Source organism: Schistocerca piceifrons, chromosome 8, assembly GCF_021461385.2.
Source record: "Schistocerca piceifrons isolate TAMUIC-IGC-003096 chromosome 8, iqSchPice1.1, whole genome shotgun sequence".
Taxonomy (NCBI): domain Eukaryota; kingdom Metazoa; phylum Arthropoda; class Insecta; order Orthoptera; family Acrididae; genus Schistocerca; species Schistocerca piceifrons.
The window spans coordinates 57,116,206-57,143,532 of NC_060145.1; the positions used below are offsets into that span (position 1 = coordinate 57,116,206).

The 27,327-nt window shown below is 40.8% G+C and overlaps 1 protein-coding gene across 1 annotated transcript in view; it reads left to right on the plus strand.

The window, feature by feature from the left end:
* The window catches only part of LOC124711682 (fatty acyl-CoA reductase wat-like), a 184,704-nt gene that overhangs the window by 59,317 nt on the left and 98,060 nt on the right, over positions 1-27,327 (plus strand). Inside the window, exon 2 of the mRNA XM_047241881.1 lies at positions 24,912-25,206. Within this exon, the coding sequence (XP_047097837.1) occupies positions 24,931-25,206 (276 nt within the window). The 5' untranslated portion in view covers positions 24,912-24,930. The remainder of the gene's footprint in view (positions 1-24,911; positions 25,207-27,327) is intronic.

The window sequence follows — 27,327 nt, forward strand, 5'->3', positions numbered from 1 at the left end:
CCAGTACCTACTGCAACCTACATCCTTCTGAATCTGCTTAGTGTATTCATCTCTTGGTCTCCCTCTACGATTTTTACCCTCCACGCTGCCCTCCAATACTAAATTGGAGATCCCTTGATGCCTCAGAACATGTCCTACCAACCGATCCCTTCTTCTAGTTAAGTTGTGCCACAAACTTCTCTTCTCCCCAATCCTATTCAATACCTCCTCATTAGTTATGTGATCTACCCATCTAACCTTCAGCATTCTTCTGTAGCACCACATTTCGAAAGCTTCTATTCTCTTCTTGTCCAAACTATTTATCGTCCATGTTTCACTTCCATACATGGCTACACTCCATACAAATACTTTCGGAAACGACTTCCTGACACTTAAATCTATACTCGATGTTAACAAATTTCTCTTCTTCAGAAATGCTTTCCTTGCTATTGTAAGTCTACATTTTATATCCGTCTACTTCGACCATCGTCAGTTATTTTGCTCCCCAAATAGCAAAACTCCTTTACTACTTTAAGTGTCTCATTTCCTAATCTAATTCCCTCAGCATCACCCGACTTAATTCGACTACATTCCATTATCCTCGTTTTGCTTTTGTTGATGTTCATCTTATACCCTCCTTTCAAGACACTGTCCATTCCGTTCAACTGCTCTTCCAAGTCCTTTGCTGTCTCTGACAGAATTACAATGTCATCGGCGAACCTCAAAGTTTTTATTTCTTCTCCATGGATTTTAATACCTACTCCAAATTTTTCTTTTGTTTCCTTTACTGCTTGTTCAATATACAGATTGAATAGCATCGGGGAGAGGCTACAACCCTGTCTCACTCCCTTCTCAACCACTCCCTTCCCTCGACTCTTATAACTGCCATCTGGCTTCTGTACAAATTGTAAATAGCCTTTCGCTCCCTGTATTTTAGCCCTGCCATCTTCAGAATTTGAAAGAGAGTATTCCAGTCAACATTGTCAAAAGCTTTCTCTAAGTCTACAAATGCTAGACACGTAGGTTTGCCTTTCCTTAATCTAGTTTCTAAGATAAGTTGGTTACCGTTAATCAATGAAAATCGTTATATGGTCGAAATGGACTGTTACCGTTAATCAATGAATATCGTTATATAGTCGAAATGGACTGTTACCACGTAATTAATTCCAGCACAATCACACCGATTTCCTTGTCCGTTACGAGCATGAGCTCCATCTCTAATGACGTTGTCTTCAACGGGTAATTAAATTCTAATCTGTATATTTTCTCCCCCATCCTTTCTAGCGCCTCTGTTTCTAGGTTCTTCTGGCCACCGTCACTCACTTTGTAGCGCCCTTTACAGCGTCATACTTCAGAAGGTTCCAGTTTCCACTCCCTGACCTTACTCTTGCTACTTTTCACTTTCACATTTACTCCCTCGATTCGACGTCAATATTAGCCGACCTCATCTGTTGCCCGCGCGAATCAGCTGTTGATATCGGCTTCACATCATCAATCCTGGATAACAATATTTACTAGGACATCCCCTGCAGCTATGTTTTTCCTAGTTTAAACGACAACTGGTTTCTTTTTCGTGTTCTAGGAATTACTGCCTTCATGTTCTAATCTCCAGCCGCTGCTTTGGTCTCGGCTATTGCTTGGATTCTCTATAAATAACGTTAGGTATGGCGGCCGGAAGTTCCAATAGACAAAGTAACTCCACATTTTGCAAAACGCCGGCCGCGGTGGTCTAGCGGTTCTAGGCGCGCAGTCCGGAACCGCGCGACTGCTACGGGCGCAGGTTCGAATCCTGCCTCGGGCATGGATGTGTGTGATGTCCTTAGGTTAGTTAGGTTTAAGTAGTTCTAAGTTCTAGGGGACTGATGACCACAGTAGTTAAGTCCCATAGTGCTCAGAGCCATTTGAGCCATTTTTTTGCAAAACGTTTTACTCTTTTTTCTGAGAAGAGGACAGAGGGGTAAACAGAAATTCAGAACAACCACTTGGAGATGGAATGAGTTCTCTAGGGCCTAAGAATAATTTACGATCAAGGACATGGGCATGCAGAAGACTCAGTAAATATACGAGGGTTATTCCAAAAGTAAGGTCCGATCGGTCGCGAAATGGAAACGACTATGAAAATCCGATAAAGCTTTGCACAGATGTGTTGGGTAGTGTCTCTAGTATAACCCCAGTTAGCATCACGTCGCTCTTCTCATTTCTGAGCTCGCAGTGAGTGCGTAAAGATGTCTAGAAAATAGTGTCTGCCGCCAAGTACGAGGGCCTGGTGAGAAATTTCGCCTGAAGCTATGCAGCCAACATTACATAACTGTCGTGCTGTTTCGTCTTCACGACAATTCTCAGCCGCATTCTGCAGGGGCAATGAAGATGCTCCTGCATCGTTTTCAAATGGAAATGTTAGATTACCCACAATACAGTCCGCAATTGTCTCCCCCTGAGTTTCATCTCTGGTCACATGAACCGCTGTCTTTGAAGACAACATTTTGACACAGACAACGAGGTGTAGGCCAGCGTGGAGAATTGGCGGAAAGCACTGGCGGCTGCCTTGTATGATGAGGCTATTGAAAAGTTGGTACAACGCTATGACAAAAGTCTAAGTCAGAACGGCGACTACGTAGAGAAGTAGCTGAAAGGTGTAGCTAATTGTTACAAGTAAAACATTTCTGATGTTCACTGTGGTTTCAATTTGGCAATCAATCGGACCTTACTTTTGGAATAACCCTCGTAGCATATAAAGTGTGTAAGTAGCGACCACTTCCCTTGCAAAATAGCTCCGGAAGGTAAATTAAACCCTGATTCTGTTCTACGAGTAGGGGTCTACTAACTAAGAGGAGAAATAGCATTAACATTCTAAGGATTGGAGGTGAAAATGTAAAAAGTTTGAATGTTGAAGGTAAATTAGGGAGGGAACGAGGAAAGAGAGTTGAGCAGTTGCGCGGTAAAGAAACTGTAACACCTTGTCCAAAAAAAAAAAAAAAAAAAGAGAGGTGCGTGCAAGAGAGATAGAGAGACGAAAATGATGATAATAGATCAGATGATAATTCCGTTAAGCTGCTGAAATTGTGGAAGAATAAGACAGTACAATTCCGGGTGCAGTGTTCCAGACGACACGGCCTGCAACAGGTGTGAAGTGCGCAGCTGTGATGTTTCGCAGCTAATAGTAAACAACCATAAGAGAAACACAGAAACCGATTATCACGTTATTCGTATGAAGCTAATTAGTCGAGGCTTAATTAGTCAAAGGTCTCTTGCTCAGAGAAATAAACATAGTTAACGTGTCGAAACATACTTAACAAGCGTACAAGTAGTTAGAAACGTTGCTTGTCGTTTCTCAAGACTGGGATTACCCTCGTTTCATGGGGTCACCCAAAAAGACGATTGTTGAGACAAACATGTAACTCACAACAAAAGTTCTCTGAAAGCAGTCAGTGAATCGATTCGCATATCTTTTTCTATAGCCAATCATATTCTGTGGAAGGTACATTCACTTATTTCTCTCCAGATTCCTTATTCTACTGAAAGTACTTATTCTCTTTTACAAAATTTTTCGTAATTTACTTTTACCTCTCTATTGATACTAATTCCTCTGGAATCACTACCGATTTCTATTCTGCACATAGTATATGCTGGAGCGGTCAACGTCTTAATAGCTAATGATGTATTCGATTTTAAGACGTTCACCACCACATGTTTTCTTTTATTTGAAATGTTAAACTAACTCTTTTAATGTGCTGTATACTGTCACAGCCACAAAAAACTGCTTAAAGGTCTCATTCTGCATGCGCAATTCACAGGTAAGACAGTTTTGACCGCCGGCCGAAGTGGCCGTGCGGTTAAAGGCGCTGCAGTCTGGAACCGCAAGACCGCTACGGTCGCAGGTTCGAATCCTGCCTCGGGCATGGATGTTTGTGATGTTCTTAGGTTAGTTAGGTTTAACTAGTTCTAAGTTCTAGGGGACTAATGACCTCAGCAGTTGAGTCCCATAGTGCTCAGAGCCATTTGAACCATTTGAACAGTTTTGACCGCAACAGTTATTAGGAACTCCATCAGATGTTGCTTCCTCCAGAAAGATATGCGTAATTAAAGACGCTATAGAGTACAGATTTTTACTGAGATGCAAGTAACAGAGTTAGCTTGATAACCTCTAATGGGAGGAAATTAGCTAATAGCTAAAACATTAAATACAATGGTTATTTCAAAACTATAAACAGTCTAACAGGAAAATGACTTCCCTCAAAGAAGTCCCGTGATTCTTATTCATCTTCATTGAGGATGGCAATGTCAGCAGCGAATCTTATCATTGCTGTTCTTTCACTATACAGGGTGAGTCACCTAACGTTACCGCTGGATATATTTCGTAAACCACATCAAATACTGACGAACCGATTCCACAGACCGAACGTGAGGAGAGGGGCTAGTGTAATTATTTAATACAAACCATACAAAAATGCACGGAAGTATGTTTTTTAACAAAAACCTATGTTTTTTTAAATGGAACAACGTTAGTTTTGTTAGCACATCTGAACATATAAACAAATACGTAATCAGCGCCGTTTGTTGCATTGTAAAATGTTAATTACATCCGGAGATATTGTAACCTAAAGTTGACGCTTGAGTACCACTCCTCCGCTGTTCGATCGTGTGTATCGGAGAGCACCGAATTACGTAGGGATCCAAAGGGAACGGTGATGGACCTTAGGTACAGAATAGACAGGAACAGCACATTACGTCCACATGCTAACACCTTTTTATTGGTCTTTTTCACTGACGCACATGTACATTACCATGAGGGGTGAGGTACACGTACACACGTGGTTTCCGTTTTCAATTACGGAATGGAATAGAGTGTGTCCCGACATGTCAGACCAATAGATGTTCAGTGTGGTGGCCATCATTTGCTGCACACTATTGCAATCTCTGGCGTAACGAATGTCGTACACGCCGCAGTACATCTGGTGTAATGTCGCCGCAGGTTGCCACAATACGTTGTTTCATATCCTCTGGGGTTGTAGGCACATCACGGTACACATTCTCCTTTAACGCACCCCACAGAAAGAAGTCCAGAGGTGTAAGATCAGGAGAACGGGTTAGCCAATTTATGCGCCCTCCACGTCTTATGAAACGCCCGTCAAACATCCTGTCAAGGGGCAGCCTAGTGTTAATTGCGCAATGTGCAGGTGCACCATCATGCTGATACCACATACGTCGACGCGTTTCCAGTGGTACATTTTCGAGCAATGTTGGCAGATCATTCTGTAGAAACGCGATGTATATTGCAGTCCTCTCCGATACACACGATCGAACAGCGGAGGAGTGGTACTCAAGCGTCAACTTTAGGTTACAATATCTCGGGATGTAATGAACATTTTACGATGCAACAAACGGCACTGATTACTTATTTGTTTATATGTTCAGATGTGCTAACAAAACTAACGTGGTTCCATTTAAAAAAACGTAGGTTTGTGTTAAAAAACATACTTCCGTGCATTTTTGTATGGTTTGTATTAAACAATTACACTAGCCCCTCTCCTCACGTTCGATCTGTGGAATCGGTTCGTCAGTATTTGATGTGGTTTACGAAATATATCCAGCGGTAACGTTAGGTGACTCACCCTGTATATGTTAGTTCCACGCTTGAATCATTCTTTTTTTTCCATCATTGCTTCTTCGATGTATATACTGAAGAGTAACGCAAAAGGCAGCACCCGTGTGAATATGGACGTCCTGTTTCTAGTCGTTCAACGTCTTCTGAACATGGGTGTAGTCCGATGAAACTAACGCCTATGTGGCACTTTTGTATTGTCCGGTATTGTAAATGATGGCACTGGTCTGCTGCGAGACAAAGTAGATTTCATTGTCCGCTACTGGTAAATTACACACTGGCATCTGTAGGCTAGACAAAAGGGAACGCGAAACACTTGTCCTCTTTGTTACACCACTCACGTCACAGAGGCCTTGTCGACACGGGACGGACCTGCTTTGGCCTGACCGGTTTATCGTGACTCTGGTTTAAGCCGGGGCCTGGAAACCAGCGCTGGCAATGGAGCAATGACAGTCGACCTTCGAATGCCGAGAAACTCGAGTAATATCGCACGTGGCAGGATTGCACGCGTAACACCGCACCTCACGTGACGGGTGGAAGTGTCCCACGTTTAAAAATTTGATCTTGAACAATTATTTTGTGTCGTAACCAGTTAGGAATTTTGTTCCGTGTATAAAATTGACGTCCAAATAAGAATAGTTTTGCTAAGAATTTTTAACTTTGAAAGCAGACACATTAGACCTACAGTAACTACGCCATATTATTTTTATTTGTTTTATTTATTTTTTTAAGTCATGAGTGTTTCTTTGTCCTACATTTTCACCTGTCCTCTAATTAACTGCTACACACATTGTATCCTATATTGTGTTTCACATGTTGTAGGATTTTCCTGCCATCCTCCCCCGCCCCATAATGTTGCTTCCAGGCCCAAGTAAAGAGTTCCTGAACGCCATGGTAGATATCCCGTTAGTCTCTCCCTTCTGGTAATAGTACTACTGCCTTTTTATATTTATTTTATTTTTTAGCGCTCCGAACAAAAGGTCGTTAGACCAAACTACATAAACGTTTTGAATAACTCGAATGACATTACTGTAATGAGGCAAAATATTTACCATGAAGGCACTGAAAACCCCACAACATGACAAGGCGCAGATGAGTGTACGAGCAGAAACATGGATAAAAGTTTTTGGTACAATGACTAGTTCATAATTAATTTGTAAATAATGGTATGTTTACACAGATACTTATACGTAAGTATTGGACAACATGCATAATAATTATGAAAAAAGAACACGTCATTACTTACAGTTTACAATATTATAGCGTGGAATATTACATGATGTTTCCAGTGATGTTTTACCTGGACCATACATGAATACTTGATTATAATATTTATGATTTTTTACACTGTATGTCACCTTTAGTTTGCAGTACTGATGTTCTAACAGTACCTTTATGTTTGTACATTTATGTTTGTTCTGGTCATGGACATCATACGTTCAATAATTGACAAATTAATGTGTTTCTTGAGTAAGCAAGTTTCATGAAATAGCTTTCAGATAGGGGGCGGATCTCTTCTGAGACAATTTTGGTTTTTAAGTTGTAACCTCCCCACAATGATTTAAAAGAATGACAATATTATTTACTAATGCTAATGGACATTGCACTAAGTGTAACCTCCCTAGCAATCAAATTTAATGACAATAAAAGTGAGAATCGCAATCTGACTCAGATATAAGTTCTTTACAAAAAAATTAAAGTCCATTCAGTGATAAGAAAATCTCAGTGATAATGATAATTCAATTACACCGAAATATCGGTCTTTGGCCCTTGTGCAAAAATCAGAATTAATTTCTTACCTCATTGTAACTGCCAGTCAAATTACTGCTCTTATTCTTGCGCACGGCTTGGAGGAACTGCATTGCAAATAATAATATTCCTTTTTTTTTCGTGATTTAACTGAAATTTTTCTTTTAGGGAAGTGGAATAAAATGGGAAGTGCAACGAAATCGATAGTTCAATTAAAAAAATAAAAAAAACTTTTTTTTTTGTAAAATTGCTTTTGAAATCAAAATTATTATTGGGGCACTTGTTGGAAATTAATTACAATAAATAAACTTTACATTATCTGATGATTACCTTAATTAATACTATACCTCATTCAGCCTCTTGACCAGAATGCCGACAGACTACATCACACAACCGCACTGGGCTGCTACCAATGACCGACCGCTCTGCATGACGGCTACTAGCGTACTGCTCTACATGACGACTACTAGCGTACTGGACGCAACTGAACAGAGCTACTGCTCGCAACGACTACTGACAGAGTACTGCTCGTAACACTCGCGCGGTCAACCGCATACTCTCTGGTCAGAGACGCTGCAATGCCTCGCCATCGCTGCTACGTTACATACGTGTTTCATAACCCTCCACTGGGGGGGCAAAAATTTGGCAGCGATGGTGAGTCATTTGGACTTGCCAAGCGCGGCAAAATTTTTCATTAATTAGTCAACTTGTACAATTTACAGAATGTTTAGATGTAGTACATGAATTAAATGTTGTGCACACGCACTAAGTACAAAATATATCAGACAAAGACAAAATGTGAGTACAAAACATAGTAACAAATCAGAAAAATGTATATACAAATTATTTGACAGATAACAAAGTGCACAGGCACTGAAAAAATTCTTTAGCATATTCAGAACAAATAAACAGACTGGCAAAAAATATTATGTTGACAAGTGACATGAGTGCACATGCACTGCAGTTGAGAACATATCAGTAAATGATGAAATGTATATACAATTAGTAACAAATGACATAAGTGCATACGCATTGAACTATTGAATATACCGAATAGTACAAATCATATTGAAAAATGAGAAAAGTGCACAGGCACTGAAGCTCAGTAGAAAACATATTAACACCTAACATAAGTGCACAAGCACTGTAGTTCAGAACATATTCTCAAAATAAAAAATGTATATACAATATAAAAGACAAGAGTGTACATATACTGTACTTCAGAACAAATCGAAAAAAAATGTCTTTAGCATTTTCGCAATAAATAAACATAATGGCAAAAAAATCATGTCCAAAGTGCACACGCACTGAAAAAATGTCTTTAGCATTTTCACAACAAATAAACATAATGGCAAAACATCATGTCGACCAGTGACATAAGTGTACTCGCACTGGAGTTCAGCGAATCGAAAAATGTAGAACCCATGAACATAAATAATGTTAGCAAAAAAATGATTTTCATTATGTGACAAGAATTAGGATAGGAAAGGGAAGGATTGCATCATGGTTGTAGCACTTTAGATTGCACACAGCTGTTCTGAAAGTCCATATCTTTCCACAGAAGTACAACACCAAGTGACACAACTTGAAGTTCTTTTCCCATCAGAATTTATCAGCGTAGCCAAGACACTGAATTGTCGTAGAAATATTCCATGTTTTCATTTTGGCAGTACATTAGGTACACCAAACAGTGGGACCATAATAACGTCTTCACCGCTCACGGTGGTGGACAGCATGTCGTGTCAACGCCACGCTCTTACAAGGCACACCAACGTAGAATTAGTGCAAAACCAAAGATAGTGCTCCATGATCACTAGGATAAACAGGACAAATGGACATTGCAGTAATTCAGGGTAGTTAACTCATGAGGTGAAGGATATTAAGTCACATAATATTGACAATTACAGTCTTCATTAGTAGTTTGTGGCATTCATAGCCCAGTTATTGAACATTTCTGTACCAAGTATGTAGTATTACAGAAAAATGTTCATGAATTGTTTTACATAGAATCAGTAACCTTCTTTTCCTAGTTACAAAGCATTATTAAATAATCGCATTCTTTTCCAGTTACAAAGCATAATTAAGAATCATTAACCTTCTCCTAATTACAAAGCATTATGAAACAATCGCATTCTTTTCCAGTTACAAAGTATGGCATAGTTAATTAATTATTTGTCAGTTAATTAATCATTTGTCATTCCAATAGTAATAATCATTAGCCTTTTCCTAATTACAAAGCATTATTAAACAGTCACATTCCTTTCCAGTTACAAAGTATGGCATAGTTAATTAATTATTTGTCAGTTAATTAATCATTTGTCATTCCAATAGTAATAATCATTAGCCTTTTCCTAATTACAAAGCATTATTAAACAGTCACATTCCTTTCCAGTTACAAAGTATCAACATTGAAAACAAGAGTTAATTAATGGCATAATTAATAACATATTCATGGAGTGACATTAATTATTGGCACTCAGTGGCCAGCAAGTATTGAATAGAATAAAAACATAGTTCATCATTCAGTAGTATTCAGATCATTATGAAGTCATTATTAAAAATCAGCTAATTACAATCAAAGCATTAATAATAACAGGCATTATAAGTAGTCTCATTACAATAAACAGTGGCAGGTATTAGCCAGTTACAAAGCGTTATTTTATATATATATATTTTTTTGTCTCATTAAGAGGTCATAACTCAAGTGACATACTATTCAGAGCTAATCAGTATTATTCAGAATTTTCTCAAACTGGTATCACTACTTGGGACTGGTAATACATTTTTTTTTGTTAGCAATGCATTGCGTTGGGATCGATAATTAATTGCTGAGGCCTAACAATATTTGCTTTTGATCTATTGCTGCAAATGAGGATAGGTAACGTCATTCGTCATGAGTCAGCTGTAGCAAGGTTATGTAACAAGGCAGTATATGTGATCACATTTATAAATGATAAACACAAATGGGTAAAAAAATAAAAATGCAAGTACTAGAACAGGTATAATAAGAAACAGGTTTAGTAAGTATCATGAAAAGCTTCTCCTGAAAAAAATACAAAATGGATTATTGACCTGAAAGAAGAAACGCACACTATGCTGAGAAGTAGTGAACCTCGAATTAACAGGTAGTGAAATGTGTATAAAAATGTGTTCCATAGCTGTCCTTTTCAAAACTTTCTGTCATCCTACTATGCAATATAACACCTGCTGTCAAAACAAACTGCAACAAATACTTAAATAACTACATAGCATAAATACATAACTTCAACATTATCCTCATCTGTAAAGAAAACTTCATTATCCATATCATCATAACTTCACTATTATCATCACCTGTAAAGAAAAACTTCATTATTCATAACAGCATATTCTTCATCATTATTCATCAGTATTCATTATCATCTGCAAAAAAATCACTTCATTACTCATTATACAACTATTCCTTATCTCTAGCATATTTCATCACTAAAACTAAGCTGTGTAGTTTTGTCTGACAGCCTGCATCAATCACCTTGTATTCTGAAAGAAAAAATTAGTTAAGACTGCTATTCTACGATGAGTATAGTATATTCTTGTTAATGCTTGTTAATCCTGATCCATTTACTCTTCCACACAAAGTTATTGCATCTTCTTTCGTTTATTCCGTAGGTGAAATTCCCATTTCTGTTGAATTTATTTCTTACACGCATCATTTCTTTCTGAAATTGATGAACAGAGATTAACGTCTTGCATTTAAATCATATACCCACTAAATAATGACTGGTTTATGGTGACATAATTAACCATACAGCATAACATGACAGAAAACGTAATATGTCAAAGACATTGACAGTGTTCAAAACCAAAATGTACAGAGAATATCACAATGCAGCAGCAAGAAATGTAAAACAGTCACGATGTTGAGATATCATAGGGCAAAAAAATGTCAAAGTCGACTGGTGTGTGGTATATCTTAACTATTTCACAGTGCATATAAACAAAACTGGAATACAATCATATACACAAAAAAAAATGGAAAATGTGCACGGTCTGATGTGTAACGACAAGAAAAGCGACCTGCTGACCTTACCTTGCCGGGCACTTGCCAAGAAAAAATACGATAATCATCAGTAATTAGTCAGGTGAAATAATTGCATTAGTAAATGACATCATAGTGTGTTGAATCATAAAGTGTCTTCATTCAATAAACGGTTTAATGTTTGAGATATGGTGGTTGCCTTTCGATTTTCTGGTTCTCAAAGTTTCGACGTGTACAACATTGGGGTGAGGGATGCTGCGAATCCGATATGGACCTGCGTATAGAAGTTCAAATTTACTGCACTTACCTTTTAATTTTCTGGATAAATAGTGTGTACGTACTAATATCTTCTGTCCAACGTGAAAGTCTCGGCGTCTACAAACCTGTTTTTGCTGTCTTCTCCGGCGCTCTGCGGCACGTTTGACGTTGTTCAGCGCAATGTCAATTATTTCATGGTGTCTTAGTCGACGACATTTAGGGAAGTTTACTAATTCTTTAATTTGTTTGGTGGTTCAACGTTTTTCAATATAACAGACGGAGATATCATAGTGGATTCATTTGGAATGGAATTAATTACATCTTGGAATGAGAGTATATGTGTATCCCAATCAATATGTCTTTTGTGGCAGTATATTCTGCACAGTTTACCAATTTCTTTCATTAATCTTTCACAGGGGTTCGAAGAAGCGTGGTACTTGGATATATAGATCGGAGAAATGTTTCTAGCTCGTAACATGCGTGTCCATACGCTACTACGAAATTGAGATCCATTGTCAGAAATTACTTTCATCACATGCCCTACATGAAATAGAAAATGTTTTACAAATGCCTTCGAAACAGTTTTGGCAGTAGCTTTGCGTAATGGAGTGAAAGTAACAAATTTTGAAGTGAGCTCAACAGCGACAAAGATGTAGCAAAAACCTCTGTTAGTTCTCGGAATCGAACCAAAAATGTCTACAGCGGCCATATGTTTTAATTTAACAGGTATAATGGGATATAATGGAGGAATATGTGAAGTGTTGTCTGACTTAGCTTTCTGGCAAATTTTACAAGACGCTAAAACTCGTCGTATACGTTTCTCCATGTTGGCAAAATAACAGTTCTGTCTCAGTATAAGAAAACATTTTCGTGCTCCGTAATGTGCGTAACTTAAATGAGTGTACCAGATTAATTTGTTGACCAGTTCGTCAGGAATGCATAATAACCAATTGTTGCTGTCAGGATGAGAGCGGCGAAACAGAATGTCATTGCGTACAGTGTAGTGGTTCCTAATCGTAACATTTTTCCTATCTTGCCAAAGGTGTTTAATTTCTTTCCGCACATTGTCTTTATTTTGCTCCTTTGCTATGTCCTGTAATGACGATGAAATAAAGTTTTCAAATGCAACTTGCTGAATGTACATGACACTGAAATTTGTTTTGCAGAAGTTGGTTGCTACGTCTTGCTGATTGTTGCTCAGAGAACGCGATAGTGCGTCTGCTATAACATTTTGTGTGCCGGGAATGCGGACAATCGTAAAATTAAATTCCTGTAAATAAAGTTTCCATCTACTTAACCTGTCGTGAGTGAATTTAGCCGAAAGTAAAAACTGTATCGCTCTGTGGTCTGTGTAGACGGTGGTATGTCTGCCATAAAGAAAGTGCCTAAATCTCGTAAAAGCCCATACAACGCATAATGTTTCGAGTTCTGTAACAGAATAATTTCGTTCAGCAGGTGACAAAATGCGACTTGCAAATGGGATGTTTTTAATTACTGTAGAGCCATCTTCTTCAATTTCCTGGAAAATGTGTACGCCTAAAGCGGTGTTGGAACTGTTGGTGGGAATGGAAAAATTTCTGGTAAGATCTGGGTGCGATAAAAGTGGAGCATTCAACAGAGCATGTTTCAAATAACATTCTCGTGAGCAAAATTCTGCGTGTCAAAAGTAATGTTTGCGTTACTGTAATATGCAATCTGTGCTGTATCTGGTTAAATTCTATCGTACGTGTTATTATTTACGGGAGAATGTTGTGGCATATCCACTATATGAACTGTTCTTTTATTTCTTATTGACGTGTTACGCTATCGATGACACCTATTGTCTGTTTCATTCATGATTATTTGTTGTTGCTGATGTTGTTGCTGCTAATATGATCGACTGTTATTAGATGTACGCTGAAAATTGTGCTCGTTATTTTTACGTCTGTCATGATAGTAATTTCTATACGGCGCATTGCGATGCGAGTTGAAATAGTGTGTTGTCTGTACGTGGTTATTTCTTTGCTGCCATGCGTTACTATTTGTTGGAGCCGGGACTATACGTGCACGCGGCGAAACATTAAAGTTTGGTTGACCTTGTAGACTGCATTGTTGGTTACGTATGCTAAGCGGCTGACTTTCATGCTATTGTGGTGAAAAACATCTATTGTTACAAAAATGTGGTTCCGATTGCTCAAAATTTTATACATACTGATGATTACGATTTTATCTGTAATTAAAATTACGGCGGTAGTTGTCATTACGGGAGTGCCTACTGAAAATTGTCACATTCGGTAAAAGTTTGTCACATCGGGTTTTCATTACTCGTTTCTTAATACTAGATAGAGCAATAGTTAAAGAGCAATTTTGATAGATATAAAGGATAGTAGAAGAAAAGGCAGCAGTGCAGAAAACTAAAGATGAAACAGCACTACTACAGCTCGGGGCCCTATGCTCGCTACGGCACATATTCATTAAAGCGTAATGAATCCCCTGAGGTCTATTACGCACTGCAACTAAATTTTAGCTTTTGCGTTGCACGCAATTGCGGTATAAATTCAAAAGCAAATAGTTGTATCCATGTTAATTCTAGTTTCTTCATTATAGGCAATGCTGTTGTAAATACAAAAATAAATTGTCGCATCTGGTTCAAAGATAGCTTCTGCATTACAGGCAATAGCGGTGAATGTACAAAGATAAATTGTCGTATACAGTGCAAAGCGTGTACCTGTACGCTGTCATTATTAAATTCTTTACATTTTCTTGCGGATAAAAATTGCTTATAATCAACGTTCTCGTCACTGAATTTGATAACACGTTCAGGTTTGTGTGTGAATCTGTTCGTCTGTGTCATTTCGGATTTCAAGTTGCGTAGCTTTTCAGATTTTAAGTCGCGTGGCTTTTCGGATTTAAAGTCGCGTAGTTGCTGTAAATTGCTCAAGTTATACGCGCAGCGTGATTCTGACAAATGTTCGCAAAGTGGCGTCTGCTGTGGTATGTTATTATTAACTGAAATGTTTTTCATCTCTGTTACTTCTTGCTGTAAACTTGACAGTTTTCTACGTAACGTGTTGTTAGATGAATCGATCTCATTAATTGTCTGCTGTAAATTTTGAAATTCAGGTGTTTGGTTAAATGAAACCGGTGCAGTATCGTCTGATTTATTGTCATTAGTATTTTCGATAACATCAATACGACTGGCCAATTCATCACATTTTTCAGTCAGTATTTTAACCTGATCATCAGTTTTAGAATCAGACGCATTAATCTGTTTTTGCAACTTACGTGTAGTTTCGCTCAGTTTTTTAACATCAGCTTTGATGACATCGCAATCCTGTGTTAGTTCTAATTGTTCGAATCTGTCGGTCACTGTTTGAATATTTACTGTGTGTGTATCTGTTTTTAATGTAAGATTGGAAATTTCATCCCGTAATCCTGTGTTGGACTGTTTGATGGTATTAATTTCGTCGGACACTGTCGCAATATTATTGTCTACATACGTCTTCGCTTTCGCGAACATTTTACGTTTGTCTTCTTGTCTTTGTGCAGTGATTGTTTCCATGACTTGTCGTTTTACTTTGTTTTGATCTTGAATAAATTTACGGAAACGCGCATCACTGTTTTGTATGTGAACACTAAGACGTTCGTTAATTTGAGAGTTCTGTTGCTCGAATTTCGCGTCTATCTTTGCGTCCATTGTGCGCGAAATTTCTACCGTCATTGCTTTAAACTCGTCCCGTAATTGTGTAGCTTTTTCAGAGCATTGTTTAGCGACTCCGCTAATTTCGTCTCTGAGTGTTTCTGTTGCGGCTGTTTGCATTTCCCTTAATTCTTGCGCAACAGACTTAATTTCTTCGCTATTTTTTCGTGAACAAGCCTCAATTTCCACGCGCAACTGTTCCTTTGTGTCATGACATTGCGCGGCAACGGCTCTAATTTGTTCACTAAGCTGTCTGGAATTGTCGTCTAATTTTTCATTTAAGTGTCTGACCTGTTCACTAAGTTGTTTGAAATCTTCACTCTGTTGTTTGATATCTGCACTAAGTTGTTGTTTGAGATCTTTACTACTGTTGTCTATTTTCTCACTTTGCTGTTGTAGCAAACTTCTCATAATTCGTACCAAGTCAAAACTAGCGTTTATATTCTCTGTGCTGTTTAGTGGTGGATCTGGAATTTTCTCGTTTTGCGTGACCATTTGGTCATTCTATAATTTACAGAAAGGTTTATCAGTCGGACGTACACTGTCAGTCACTATTTCGGAATTAAATAAATCCGTCGTACTTTGAGTATCCTGTTCATTTTCATTAGACAAATTTGTCTGTACGTTACTTGAGTTTTCCAAATCGGGTGTGTTAAGCTGGGCAGCGCTCATTACAATAGAGCGTTCTGCGTCATCAATTGTCGTCAAATTAACAGACGAGACAATTGAGTTCGTTTGTTCATTATCAGGGTAAAAGTCATCACTAGTGGTTGGAATGCACTGATTGTTAGTGAACGCAGGATTGTCATCATTACACTGCGTGTCACAATTACTATCGGTCACGTTGTTTAAGTCGGTAATTTCATTCACAATACTTCGCGATACACTATTCACAGTCTTTCGCGGCATTTTTACAATAGTCATAAATATTCACAAAACAGATAAGCACAATGCAAAAACAACACACAAATACAACAGAGCAACGAATTGCCGTTGACCTGTAGAAAGAAAGCCACAAAATTAGTAAAAGCGTAGCGCCAAATCCTAATTACATCTAAGCAAATAAGAGCAGATATCTGACTGTTGTTCAAAAGACTCTCAACGAAATACGATCCTGGACTGGGTGTCGCCAAGCAGATAAGCACAATGCAAAAACAACACACAAATACAACAGAGCAACGAATTGCCGTTGACCAGTAGAAAGAAAGTCACAAAATTAGTAAAAGCGTAGCGCCAAATCCTAATTATATCTAAGCAAATAAGAGCAGATATCTGACTGTTGTTCAAAAGACTCTCAACGAAATACGATCCTGGACTGGGTGTCGCCAAGTGTAACCTCCCCACAATAACTTAAAAAATGACAATATTTAATAGAAATGGAGCCAAGAAGCAATATCGTCCCCACAGAAATATTTAAATAAAAAATATAATAATAAATGCGAGCCAAGTGTAATCTCCCGCAATGAAATCTACTGACAATGACAATTAAACAAAAATTAGCAATCTGACTCAAATATAAGTTCTTCACAAAAAATTAAAGTCCATTCAGTGATAAGAAAATCTCAGTGATAATGATAATTCAATTAAACCGAAATATCGGTCTTTGGCCCTTGTGCAAAAATCAGAATTAATTTCTTACCTCATTGTAACTGCCAGTCAAATTTCTGCTCTTATTCTTGCGCACGGCTTGGAGGAACTGCATTGCAAATAATAATATTCCTTTTTTTTCGTGATTTAACTGAAATTTTTCTTTAAGGGAAGTGGAATAAAATGGGAAGTGCAACGAAATCGATAGTTCAATTAAAAAAATAAAAAAAACTTTTTTTTTGTAAAATTGCTTTTGAAATCAAAATTATTATTGGGGCACTTGTTGGAAATTAATTACAATAAATAAACTTTACATTATCTGATGATTACCTTAATTAATAATATACCTCATTCAGCCTCTTGACCAGAATGCCGACAGACTACATCACACAACCGCACTGGGCTGCTACCAATGACCGACCGCTCTGCATGACGGCTACTAGCGTACTGCTCTACATGACGACTACTAGCGTACTGGACGCAACTGAACAGAGCTACTGCTCGCAACGACTACTGACAGAGTACTGCTCGTAACACTCGCGCGGTCAACCGCATACTCTCTGGTCAGAGACGCTGCAATGCCTCGCCATCGCTGCTACGTTACATACGTGTTTCAAAGTCATTCCGTGTTGGAGCAGTTGTTTAGTTTCGCTACTGTGAAACTCATATCCTCTGTTGAACAAGTGCTCGTATCTCTTGAGGTAAGCGTCTTGGAGCCCACGTCTACTAGACATTTTTTCCTTGGTTTTGTCCGTACCATCACCTCTGATAGCTGCCAACCCTACAGTCCCAGTAACAACAGTACCAGTACATGTATTCGACTGTCAGAAGTATCAGAACAGTTTTCACTTTAACATTCGCGTCCGGTGCAGCGAATCTTACCTCAAATTGATACATTTATCCTCCGCCATCATTCTAGAAAGTTTGTAACGTCATCAAAGAATCACCCTGTATTTACATGCATTTACAGGCTCCAGCGACTATAACTTTGATGCCCTGTAGCGTTGTTGGATGACGTTTCCAGACATGGGTTCCTATGTAAAACTTGATCTACTACATCCCCTCTACAACTCTAGAAGTGTGTAACATGAATTGTGAAACTACACTGCATGAATAGACGAAGACAGGATTCCATTACAGCTACAAAATCTCCATGTCTGTCTACTTGCTGTTGCCTTTAGTGTTTTTGACAATGCAAAGGGAACATTACAACACCACCTGCAGCTTGTGCCTTACGGTGTAATCTTATTAACACTTTTTTTTGGGGAGAGGGGCTACTTTCTTGTCCGTCTGTTTGTTCAGTGCAGTCCTCGCAACTGATTTCAAATTAACTCCCGATATGCTAGAGAACTGAAATTTTAAACACAGCGCAGAATTATGTGACAATACAATGTTAACTCATTGATCACTTCAACTTTCATTACATCGTGCAATGGTAATCCCAACGGTCAGTAGTTAAGTTCCACGAGGCACTGTCTCGGCACATTTTGGCATCTCAAATCAACAATGCGCGTGTCACGATTATGCCTTCAGTTGTGTTTTCACTGTGTTGTGGTATCGTTCTCATTACACACCAGTGGTTTGGTCTCAGATTTCATTACGCCTCCAGTTTTCGATCTTAGAATACTCCCTCGAATTTTGTTATTCTGCTGTGCCATCTCTGTTGTCAGTTTTCCCCCCGTTGTTGTCCTCATAACGTATTCTTTTATGGAATCGGTATAGGTAAAGATACAACGGTGTGACTTGTGAAGACATAGCCATTAGTGACAGGTAAATTTTTTTCCACTTTTTTCCGCCTTTTCTTTTGCTTTCGTAAACTAGTATTCTTTCTTTGATGGTGTAGAATAGCTCTATTTTGTAATAGATGTGTAAATCGTAGGCATGAAAGCAGCGAGACCTACATCGAAAGTGACATCGGAGCAGCAATATATAGTGAGGTAGAGTTAACTGAGTGTGGTGTGTGTGTGTGCGCGCGCTACAGTGTGGCGAGACTCACGTTGTTGATTTGAGATGCGAAAATTTGCTGAGATAGTGAATCGTGGAACTTAGCGACTGACCGTTGGAATTACCGTAGCAGGATGTAGTGAAAGTTGACGTGATCAGTATGGACAGAAATATCGTACAGGGCCAGCCGGTGTGGCTGAGCGGTTCTAGGCGCTTCAGTCTGGAACCGCGCGACCGCTATGGTCGCAGGTTCGAATCCTGCCTCGGGCGTGGATGTGTGTGATGTCCTTAGGTTGGTTAGGTTTAAGTAGTTGTAAGTTCTAGGGGACTGATGACCTCAGATGTTAAGTCCCATAGTGCTCAGAGCCATTTTTTTTATCGTACGGTTTCTACAAAATGGACTGTGTCTCAGCGGGTACGGACAATGCTTCCGAAAGTAGGCGTTGTCATCATCGAAACCGTGTGAGTGAAATTGTTTTTCTATTTAACCTCATCGTGACAGCCAGGGCACCATAAAACTGTGTATTCTATTTGTCTTCTTAGTGAACAGCCTATTGTATGAAGCCATAACTGTCGGGATAAACATACGCTGATAGGCCAAAACATTATGACCACCTGCTTAATAGCTGTTTTGTCTGTCTTTGGAACGAAATACATAATCGATTCTGCGTATCAGGAATCCGACAGTTACTTCGTACGTTTGTGGTGGTATATGCATTAGATGTCTACACACAAGTCATGTAATTCACGTAAATAACGTGCTGCTGATTTGCGTACTTGGCGATGGCGCCCTATGGTGATCCAGATAGTTTCCATAGGATTTACATCAGGCGAATTTGGCCGCCGAGACATGAAGGTGAGTTCACTATAATGCTCCTCAAACCACTGTAGCACGGTTCTGGCTCCGAGACACGAACGATTATACTGCTGAAAGATGACATCACCGTCGGCGAAGGTGTCAAGCTTGAAGGGATTCGATTACTACCACAAGACCCACGCTAGTGCAACAGAACGTCACCCACAGCATGGTACTGCTCCCATCAGTCTGCGTCCGTAGCGAGCTGCACGCTTCGAGCCGCCGTTCACTTCGATGGCGGGAGACGACCATCGACTTAGTGTAGCAAAAATGTGATTCACCCGAAGAGTCGACTCGTTTACATTGATCGAAGGTCGAATGTCAGTGGTCCCCTGCCCACAGCAGTCGTTGGGTCAACATGTGAACACTTAGAGGTGGTCTGCTGCGCAGGTCCATGTTCAATAAAGTACGATGTACGGTGTGCTCCGAAACAATTGCGCGTGCGCTACCATTGTGCTCTTTCGGCAGCAATGCCACAGATCACTGAAACCCAGCTCGCGCTATTCGTCCACGAGACTCAGATGGCCATAGACGCGGGTTCCCAGGTAGATGCCGTGTTTCTCGACTTCCGCAAGGCGTTCGATACAGTTCCTCATAGTCATTTAATGAACAAAGTAAGAGCATATGGACTATCAGATAGATTGTGTGACAGGATTGAAGAGTTCCTAGATAACAGAACGCGGAATGTCATTCTCAATGGAGAGAAGTCTTCCGAAGTAAGAGTGATTTCAGGTGTGCCGCAGGGGAGTGTCGTAGGACCGCTGCTATTCACAATGTACATAAATGACTTTGTGGATAACATCTGAAGTTCACTGCGGCTTTTGCGGATGATACTGTAGTATATCGAGAGGTTGTAACAATGGAAAATTGTACTGAAATGCAGGAGGATCTGCAACGAACTAACGCATGGTGCAGGGAATGGCAGTTGAATCTCAATGTAGACAAGTGTAATGTGCTGCGAATACATAGAAAGAAAAATCCTTTATCATTTAGTTACAATATAGCAGGTCAGCAAGTGGAAGCAGTTAATTCCATAAATTATCTGGGAGTAAGCGTCAGGAGTGATTTAAAATGGAATGACCATATAAAATTAATCGTCGGTAAAACAGATGCCAGACTGAGAGTCACTGGAAGAATCCTAAGGAAATGCAGTCCGAAAACAAAGGAAGTAGGTTACAGTACACTTGTTCGCCCACTGCTTGAATATTGCTCACCAGTGTGGGATCCGTACCAGATAGGGTTGATAGAAGAGACAGAGAAGATCCAACGGAGAGCAGCGCGTTTCGTTATAGGATCATTTAGTAATCGAGAAAGCGTTACGGAGATGATAGATAAACTCCAGTGGAAGACTTTGCAGGAGAGACGCTCAGTAGCTCGGTACGGGCTTTTGTTGAAGTTTCGAGAACATACCTTCACCGAGGAGTCAAGCAGTATAATGCTCCCTCTTACGTATATCTCGCGAAGAGACCATGAGGATAAAATCAGAGAGATTAGAGCCCACACAGAGGTATACCGACAATCTTTCTTTCCACGAACAGTACGAGACTGTAATAGAAGGGAGAACCGATAGAGGTACTCAAATTACCCTCCACCACACACCGGCAGGTGGCTTGTGGAGTATGGATGTAGATGTAGATGTAGATCATCATCTATCCTACTTTACAAGGCAGACAAGCCTCCGAACCCCACGCTCTGTGAAGAGTCGTAGACAACCAACCATTTAACGCCAAGCTGTAGTTTCACTGTCCTTCTACCCACTTCTGTAGGTGCTCACGACAATAGTGCGTGAACATTCGACCAGCTTCGCCGTTTTCGAGACACTCGTTCACAGACTCTGCGTAATAATAATCTGCCCTTGGTCAAAGTCGCTTATCTCGATGGGTTTCCCCATTTGCAGCTCATATCTTCACTAGGGTGATCCCCTGGCCGTGTCTGCTCCGCTTACACACCATACTTCTGTTACACGTCACATGCTCACTACACCACTAGGCTGCATCCACCGTCGCAGTGGCAGCTGTCATACTGTTTTGGCTTATCAATGTAATTACAGTTGCGGATCAGATGCAACAACAGTCTTGCTGAATGTGAATTTTGCAGTTGCGGTAGTCTTATGCACACGTGACGAACAATTCTGTCGCGGTAGGAAATTATCACGAAGAGTGTGTAAAGTACTGAAGCTAGAATTTAGTAAGTATAACGAGTAAAATCGACCATGTGCTAAATCTGTGGACTGTCACCAACAATTACATATATTCAGCCAGTGGCCTGTCAAATGCCACTGCAGATGACTTTGCAATATAACCGAGAATAGCCTCACCCAGCGTACTTGGCCATGGAACTATGACGGACGGAGTTGATGTAAGAACTTCGTCTGCACATCACAAACCGCCTCCAACAGATAAGCTGCACTGCTGTGCGCTCTCCCAGTTAAATACTAACAGAATTTAGCAGTTCAAATTACCAATAGTTGGCTTCATTATAAAACTATTTTCTGTCTTTTCCTTTCCTTAACATTTGCTACGTAAATAAAATTGCTGGAAGGGATCCATTAACTTTCGCTGTAGCTTTGTTGGCCCAAAAAAAATGGTTCAAATGGCTCTGAGCACTATGGGACTCAACTGCTGAGGTCATTAGTCCCCTAGAACTTAGAACTACTTAAACCTAACTAACCTAAGGACATCACACACATCCATGCCCGAGGCAGGATTCGAACCTGCGACCGTAGCGGTCTCGCGGTTCCAGACTGCAGCGCCAGAACCGCGCGGCCACTTCGGCCGGCTTTGTTGGCCCATCATTAGCTATTTTTCCTTTACATAAACTGTCTCTTTCTTTAAAATTAATTCTGTTGCAGTTGCATGTGTGTTGTGTGATGTCTTTTGAGTGGATGTGTTACAAACGCGTGCGCAATGTTAATTTCAAAGTGAGTGTATATGCCTTAACGTTTGATATGGTCGGGCGCATAAATCGCGGTGCCCGCCAGTAATTCCTGGCCACCGACCAATAGAATTAAAGCTGCTTGTTCGCTATTGGTGTAAGTTTCGCGGCGAGGGTAAAAACTACGCAGGCTATCTCCAGAATGAGATTTTCACTCTTGCAGCGGAGTGTGCGCTGATATGAAACTTCCTCACAGATTAAAACTGTGTGCCGGACCGTGACTCGAAGTCGGGACCTTTGCCTTTCGCACTTGCCCGCGAAAGTCAAAGGTCCCGAGTTCGAGTCTCGGTCCGGCACACAGTTTTAATCTGACAGGAAGTTTCATACGCAGGTTATGTTTACGTCGTACTTAGAGTCATGTTGTCACACTTTCACGAGTAATAACTTGGTTGTTAATGATTATAGGGATTAGAGAACAGATATATATTAATGGGAATAGTAAACGAATTTGGCTGATTTACATAATTTAGTGACTAGGTTGACTCACATACTCCACGTGCAGACAGTTCGGGAGTAAAACGCGTTGTCCTGGGGCGAAATAATCAGACTTCAGCTCAGTTAGGTTATTTCTAACAAAACTTCATACGAAAACGCCATCTATAATAGACTATAGAAAACTACACCGGTGGGAACCGTTTTCTCCAGATACTGACTTCAGAAGGTTAGCCATATTTTACAAAAGTCGTTATTATTGAGCTGTGAGCCATATTTATGATCTACGTATCTCGTTAAAGGTCTGTAAAGTTTTCTATATTTTCTTACCAAGTTCTTGCGAATTAATTTTACTTTCGCGAATACGGCAAAAATCTTCCGACATTGTTTCGTAGACACTTTGTTGTACCTCTTCTTTTCTTGGACCGTGTCGCCCCGATATTTAAATAAAAACGTTTTCCTCATTACTACAGAATAAGAAGTGTCTAAATTATTTTCTATTCATTTGTAACTGTATTCTTGATATATGTGCAGCAGCGGTACATTTCAATTGATACACATTACTTTATCACACCCATGATAAATTAACTTCTTTTTATTATTCGGAAAATAGCTTTTATATAGCAACAACCACAAGTTCACGAGAAGCATCTCAAATCGTATGATATAAAGTTCGTAAAACTTCGTATGGTACGGCGGCCGCTGTGGCCGAGCAGTTCTAGACGCTTCAGTCCGGAACCGCGCTGCTGCTACGGTCGCATCCTGCTATGGGACTTAACATCTGAGGTCTTCAGTCCCCTAGACTTAGAACTACTTAAACTTAACTAACCTAAGGACATCACACACATCCATGCCCGGGGCAGGATTCGAACCTGCAACCGCAGCAGCAGCGCGGTTCTGGACTATAGCACCTAGAACCGCTCGGCCACAGAGGCCGACTGAAAAAGAATCATATAATTATAGACATTAACCTACAGGGGGCGTTGTACTTTTCTCAACTATACTATACTCAACCCCTCTCCCCCCATCTGCCGTAAGAAATATTGCCGTTTTTATGCACTACGGCTGAGAGCAGGTATGTCGTTTATGAATATACACTGAAGCTGTAAGGAAACCGGTATAGGCAGGCATGCGTATTCAAATACACAGATATGTAAACAGGCAGAATACGGCGATGCGGTCAGCAACGCCTGTATAATACAACAAGTGTCTGGCGCAGTTGTTAGATCGGTTACTGCTGCTACAATGCCGGCGACCGTTACGGTCGCAGATTCGAATCCTGCCTCGGGCATTGATGTGTGTGATGTCCTTAGGTTAGTTAGGTTTAATTAGTTCTAAGTTGTAGGGGACTGATGACCTCAGAAGTCCCATAGTGCTCAGAGGCATTTGAACCAGTTCCACGCGTCGCAGACATTTGAAACACGTCCGCACTATTTCACGATTTACATTAGACACGGTACGGGGTGGCGGCAGGAAGGGCATCTGACCATCGTTAACACTAACACTGCCAAATCCGTTGTAACCACGCCGACCCTGCGATCGCTGTGGGACTACAGCGAAAGCGAAAGAAAGAAAGGAAGAAGCTAGGTTAATAACAAGGTGTGTGGTTTGAGAGTATCAGCCCGAAACCGGCAAGCACTGCAGCAGACTTTTATGTCAGTGTAACTGAGATGGTCGAAATAAAAAAAAAATAACATTTCTTCTGCACATGATATTATGATTGCAACTGAACAACAATCAGAGTAAAACATATCCATATAAAACAGCTTCAGCGAAACCATAACGTATAGATATCGCTGGTTGATGACAGTGCACCCGGGTACGAGGAAAAAGAATGAGAGGACGAAGGAATGACGCGACTGCGTGTGTGCAGGCAGCCCCCAGCAAACGCCATGTACGTCTCGGCGGAGGAAGGCCAGACGCAGCCGGAGCTGCAACCTCAGGAGCAGGCGCAGCGGCCGGCGGAGGCCCGCGGCTGCGAGTCGCCGGTGGCGGAGTTCTTCGGCGGCGCCTCGGTGCTGGTGACGGGCGGCACCGGCTTCCTGGGCAAGGTGCTCGTCGAGAAGCTGCTCCGCACCTGCCCGCGCCTGCGCACCGTCTACCTGCTCGTCCGCACCAAGAAGGGCCGCGCGCCGCACCAGCGCCTCGACCAGCTCTTCAACCAGCAGGTAGGCCGCCGCCAACATTAAAACTGTGCCTCGCTCATTTATTTTATTCCACAACCGTATCAAGTCATGCTAATTGCCAGTAATTTAGTACAGCGTTATTACAAATGATTGAAGCGATTTCACAGCTCTACAATAACTTTATTATTTGAGATATTTTCACAATGCTTTGCACACACATACAAAAACTCAAAAAGTTTTTTTAGGCATTCACAAATGTTCGATATGTGCCCCTTTAGTGATTCGGCAGACATCAAGCCGATAATCAAGTTCCTCCCACACTCGGCGCAGCATGTCCTCATCAATGAGTTCGAAAGCATCGTTGATGCGAGCTCGCAGTTCTGGCACGTTTCTTGGAAGAGGAGCTTTAAACACTGAATCTTTCACATAACCCCACAGAAAGAAATTGCATGGGGTTAAGTCGGGAGAGCGTGGAGGCCATGACATGAATTGCTGATCATTATCTCCACCACGACCGATCCATCGGTTTTCCAATCTCCTGTTTAAGAAATGCCGAACACCATGATGGAAGTGCGGTGGAGCACCATCCTGTTGAAAGATGAAGTCGGCGCTGTCGGTCTCCAGTTGTGGCATGAGCCAATTTTCCAGCATGTCCAGATACACGTGGCCTGTAACGTTTTTTTCGCAGAAGAAAAACGGGCCGTAAACTTTAAACCGTGAGATTGCACAAAACGCGTTAACTTTTGGTGAATTGCGAATTTGCTGCACGAATGCGTGGGGTTTCTCTACCGCCCAGATTCGCACATTGTGTCTGTTCACTTCACCATTAAGAAAAAATGTTGCTTCATCACTGAAAACACGTTTCGCACTGAACGCATCCTCAACCATGAGCTGTTGCAACCGCGCCGAAAATTCAAAGCGTTTGACTTTGTCATCGAGTGTCAGGGCTTGTAGCAATTGTAAACGGTAAGGCTTCTGCTTTAGCCTTTTCCGTAAGATTTTCCAAACCGTCGGCTGTGGTACGTTTAGCTCCCTGCTTGCTTTATTCGTCGACTTCCGCGGGCTACGCGTGAAACTTGCCCGCACGCGTTCATCCGTTTCTTCGCTCACTGCAGGCCGACCCGTTGATTTCCCCTTACAGAGGCATCCAGAAGCTTTAAACTGCGCCTACCATCACCGAATGGAGTTAGCAGTTGGTGGATCTTTGTTGAACTTTGTCCTGAAGTGTCGTTGCACTGTTAGGACTGACTGATGTGAGTGCGTTTGAAGCACGACATACGCTTTCTCGGCTCCTGTCGCGATTTTGTCTCACATAAGCTCTCGAGCGCTCTGGCGGCAGAAACCTGAAGTGCGGCTTCAGCCGAACAAAACTTTATGAGTTTTTCTACGTATCTGTAGTGTGTCGCGACCATATGTCAATGAATGGAGCTACAGTGAATTTATGAAATCGCTTCAATCATTTGTAATAGCCCTGTATATTACACAAATGCTTTTGCATTTACTTTTGACAGGATCGGCTTATATAACCAAAGATACACAACCTGACGATAATTTGTGTTTTACTGAAGTTCAGTGTGAGCTGTGCGTGGCTCATGTTCCCGCCATCGTGTATATTACACCTTGTTTTTAACGTACTTCTTCAGTACGTTAATTTAAATTACTGGTGTTACTGAGTTGCTGGTTTGCCTGACCGTGAGCGGGACTAGCAGCACGTATCAGTATATCTCCTGTAATGTGACAACGTGCCGTCTAGTGAATGCTAGGCATAGTTAAGGCGCAACGGTAGAGAAAGTGGATGCTTATGGCATCTGTGGGCAAGAATCGAAGGCAAAGCGGAAGTGCTTCCGCCTGGTGGCAGCTAAATTAAAGAACGCTATGCGGGAGACAGTGCCTGGCTTGTGCTGCACTCTGACAGAGAAATAACAAAAGAATTAAACTAAATAATATTGTTACGTGTAGTAAAAATATGAATGTAATATTACTTTTGTGGTGTCACCGCCAGACACCACACTTGCTAGGTGGTAGCCTTTAAATCGGCCGCAGTCCGTTAGTATACGCGTGTCGCCACTGTCAGTGATTGCAGACCGAGCGCCGCCACACGGCAGGTCTAGAGAGACTTCCTAGCACTCGCCCCAGTTGTACGGCGACTTTGCTAGAGATGGT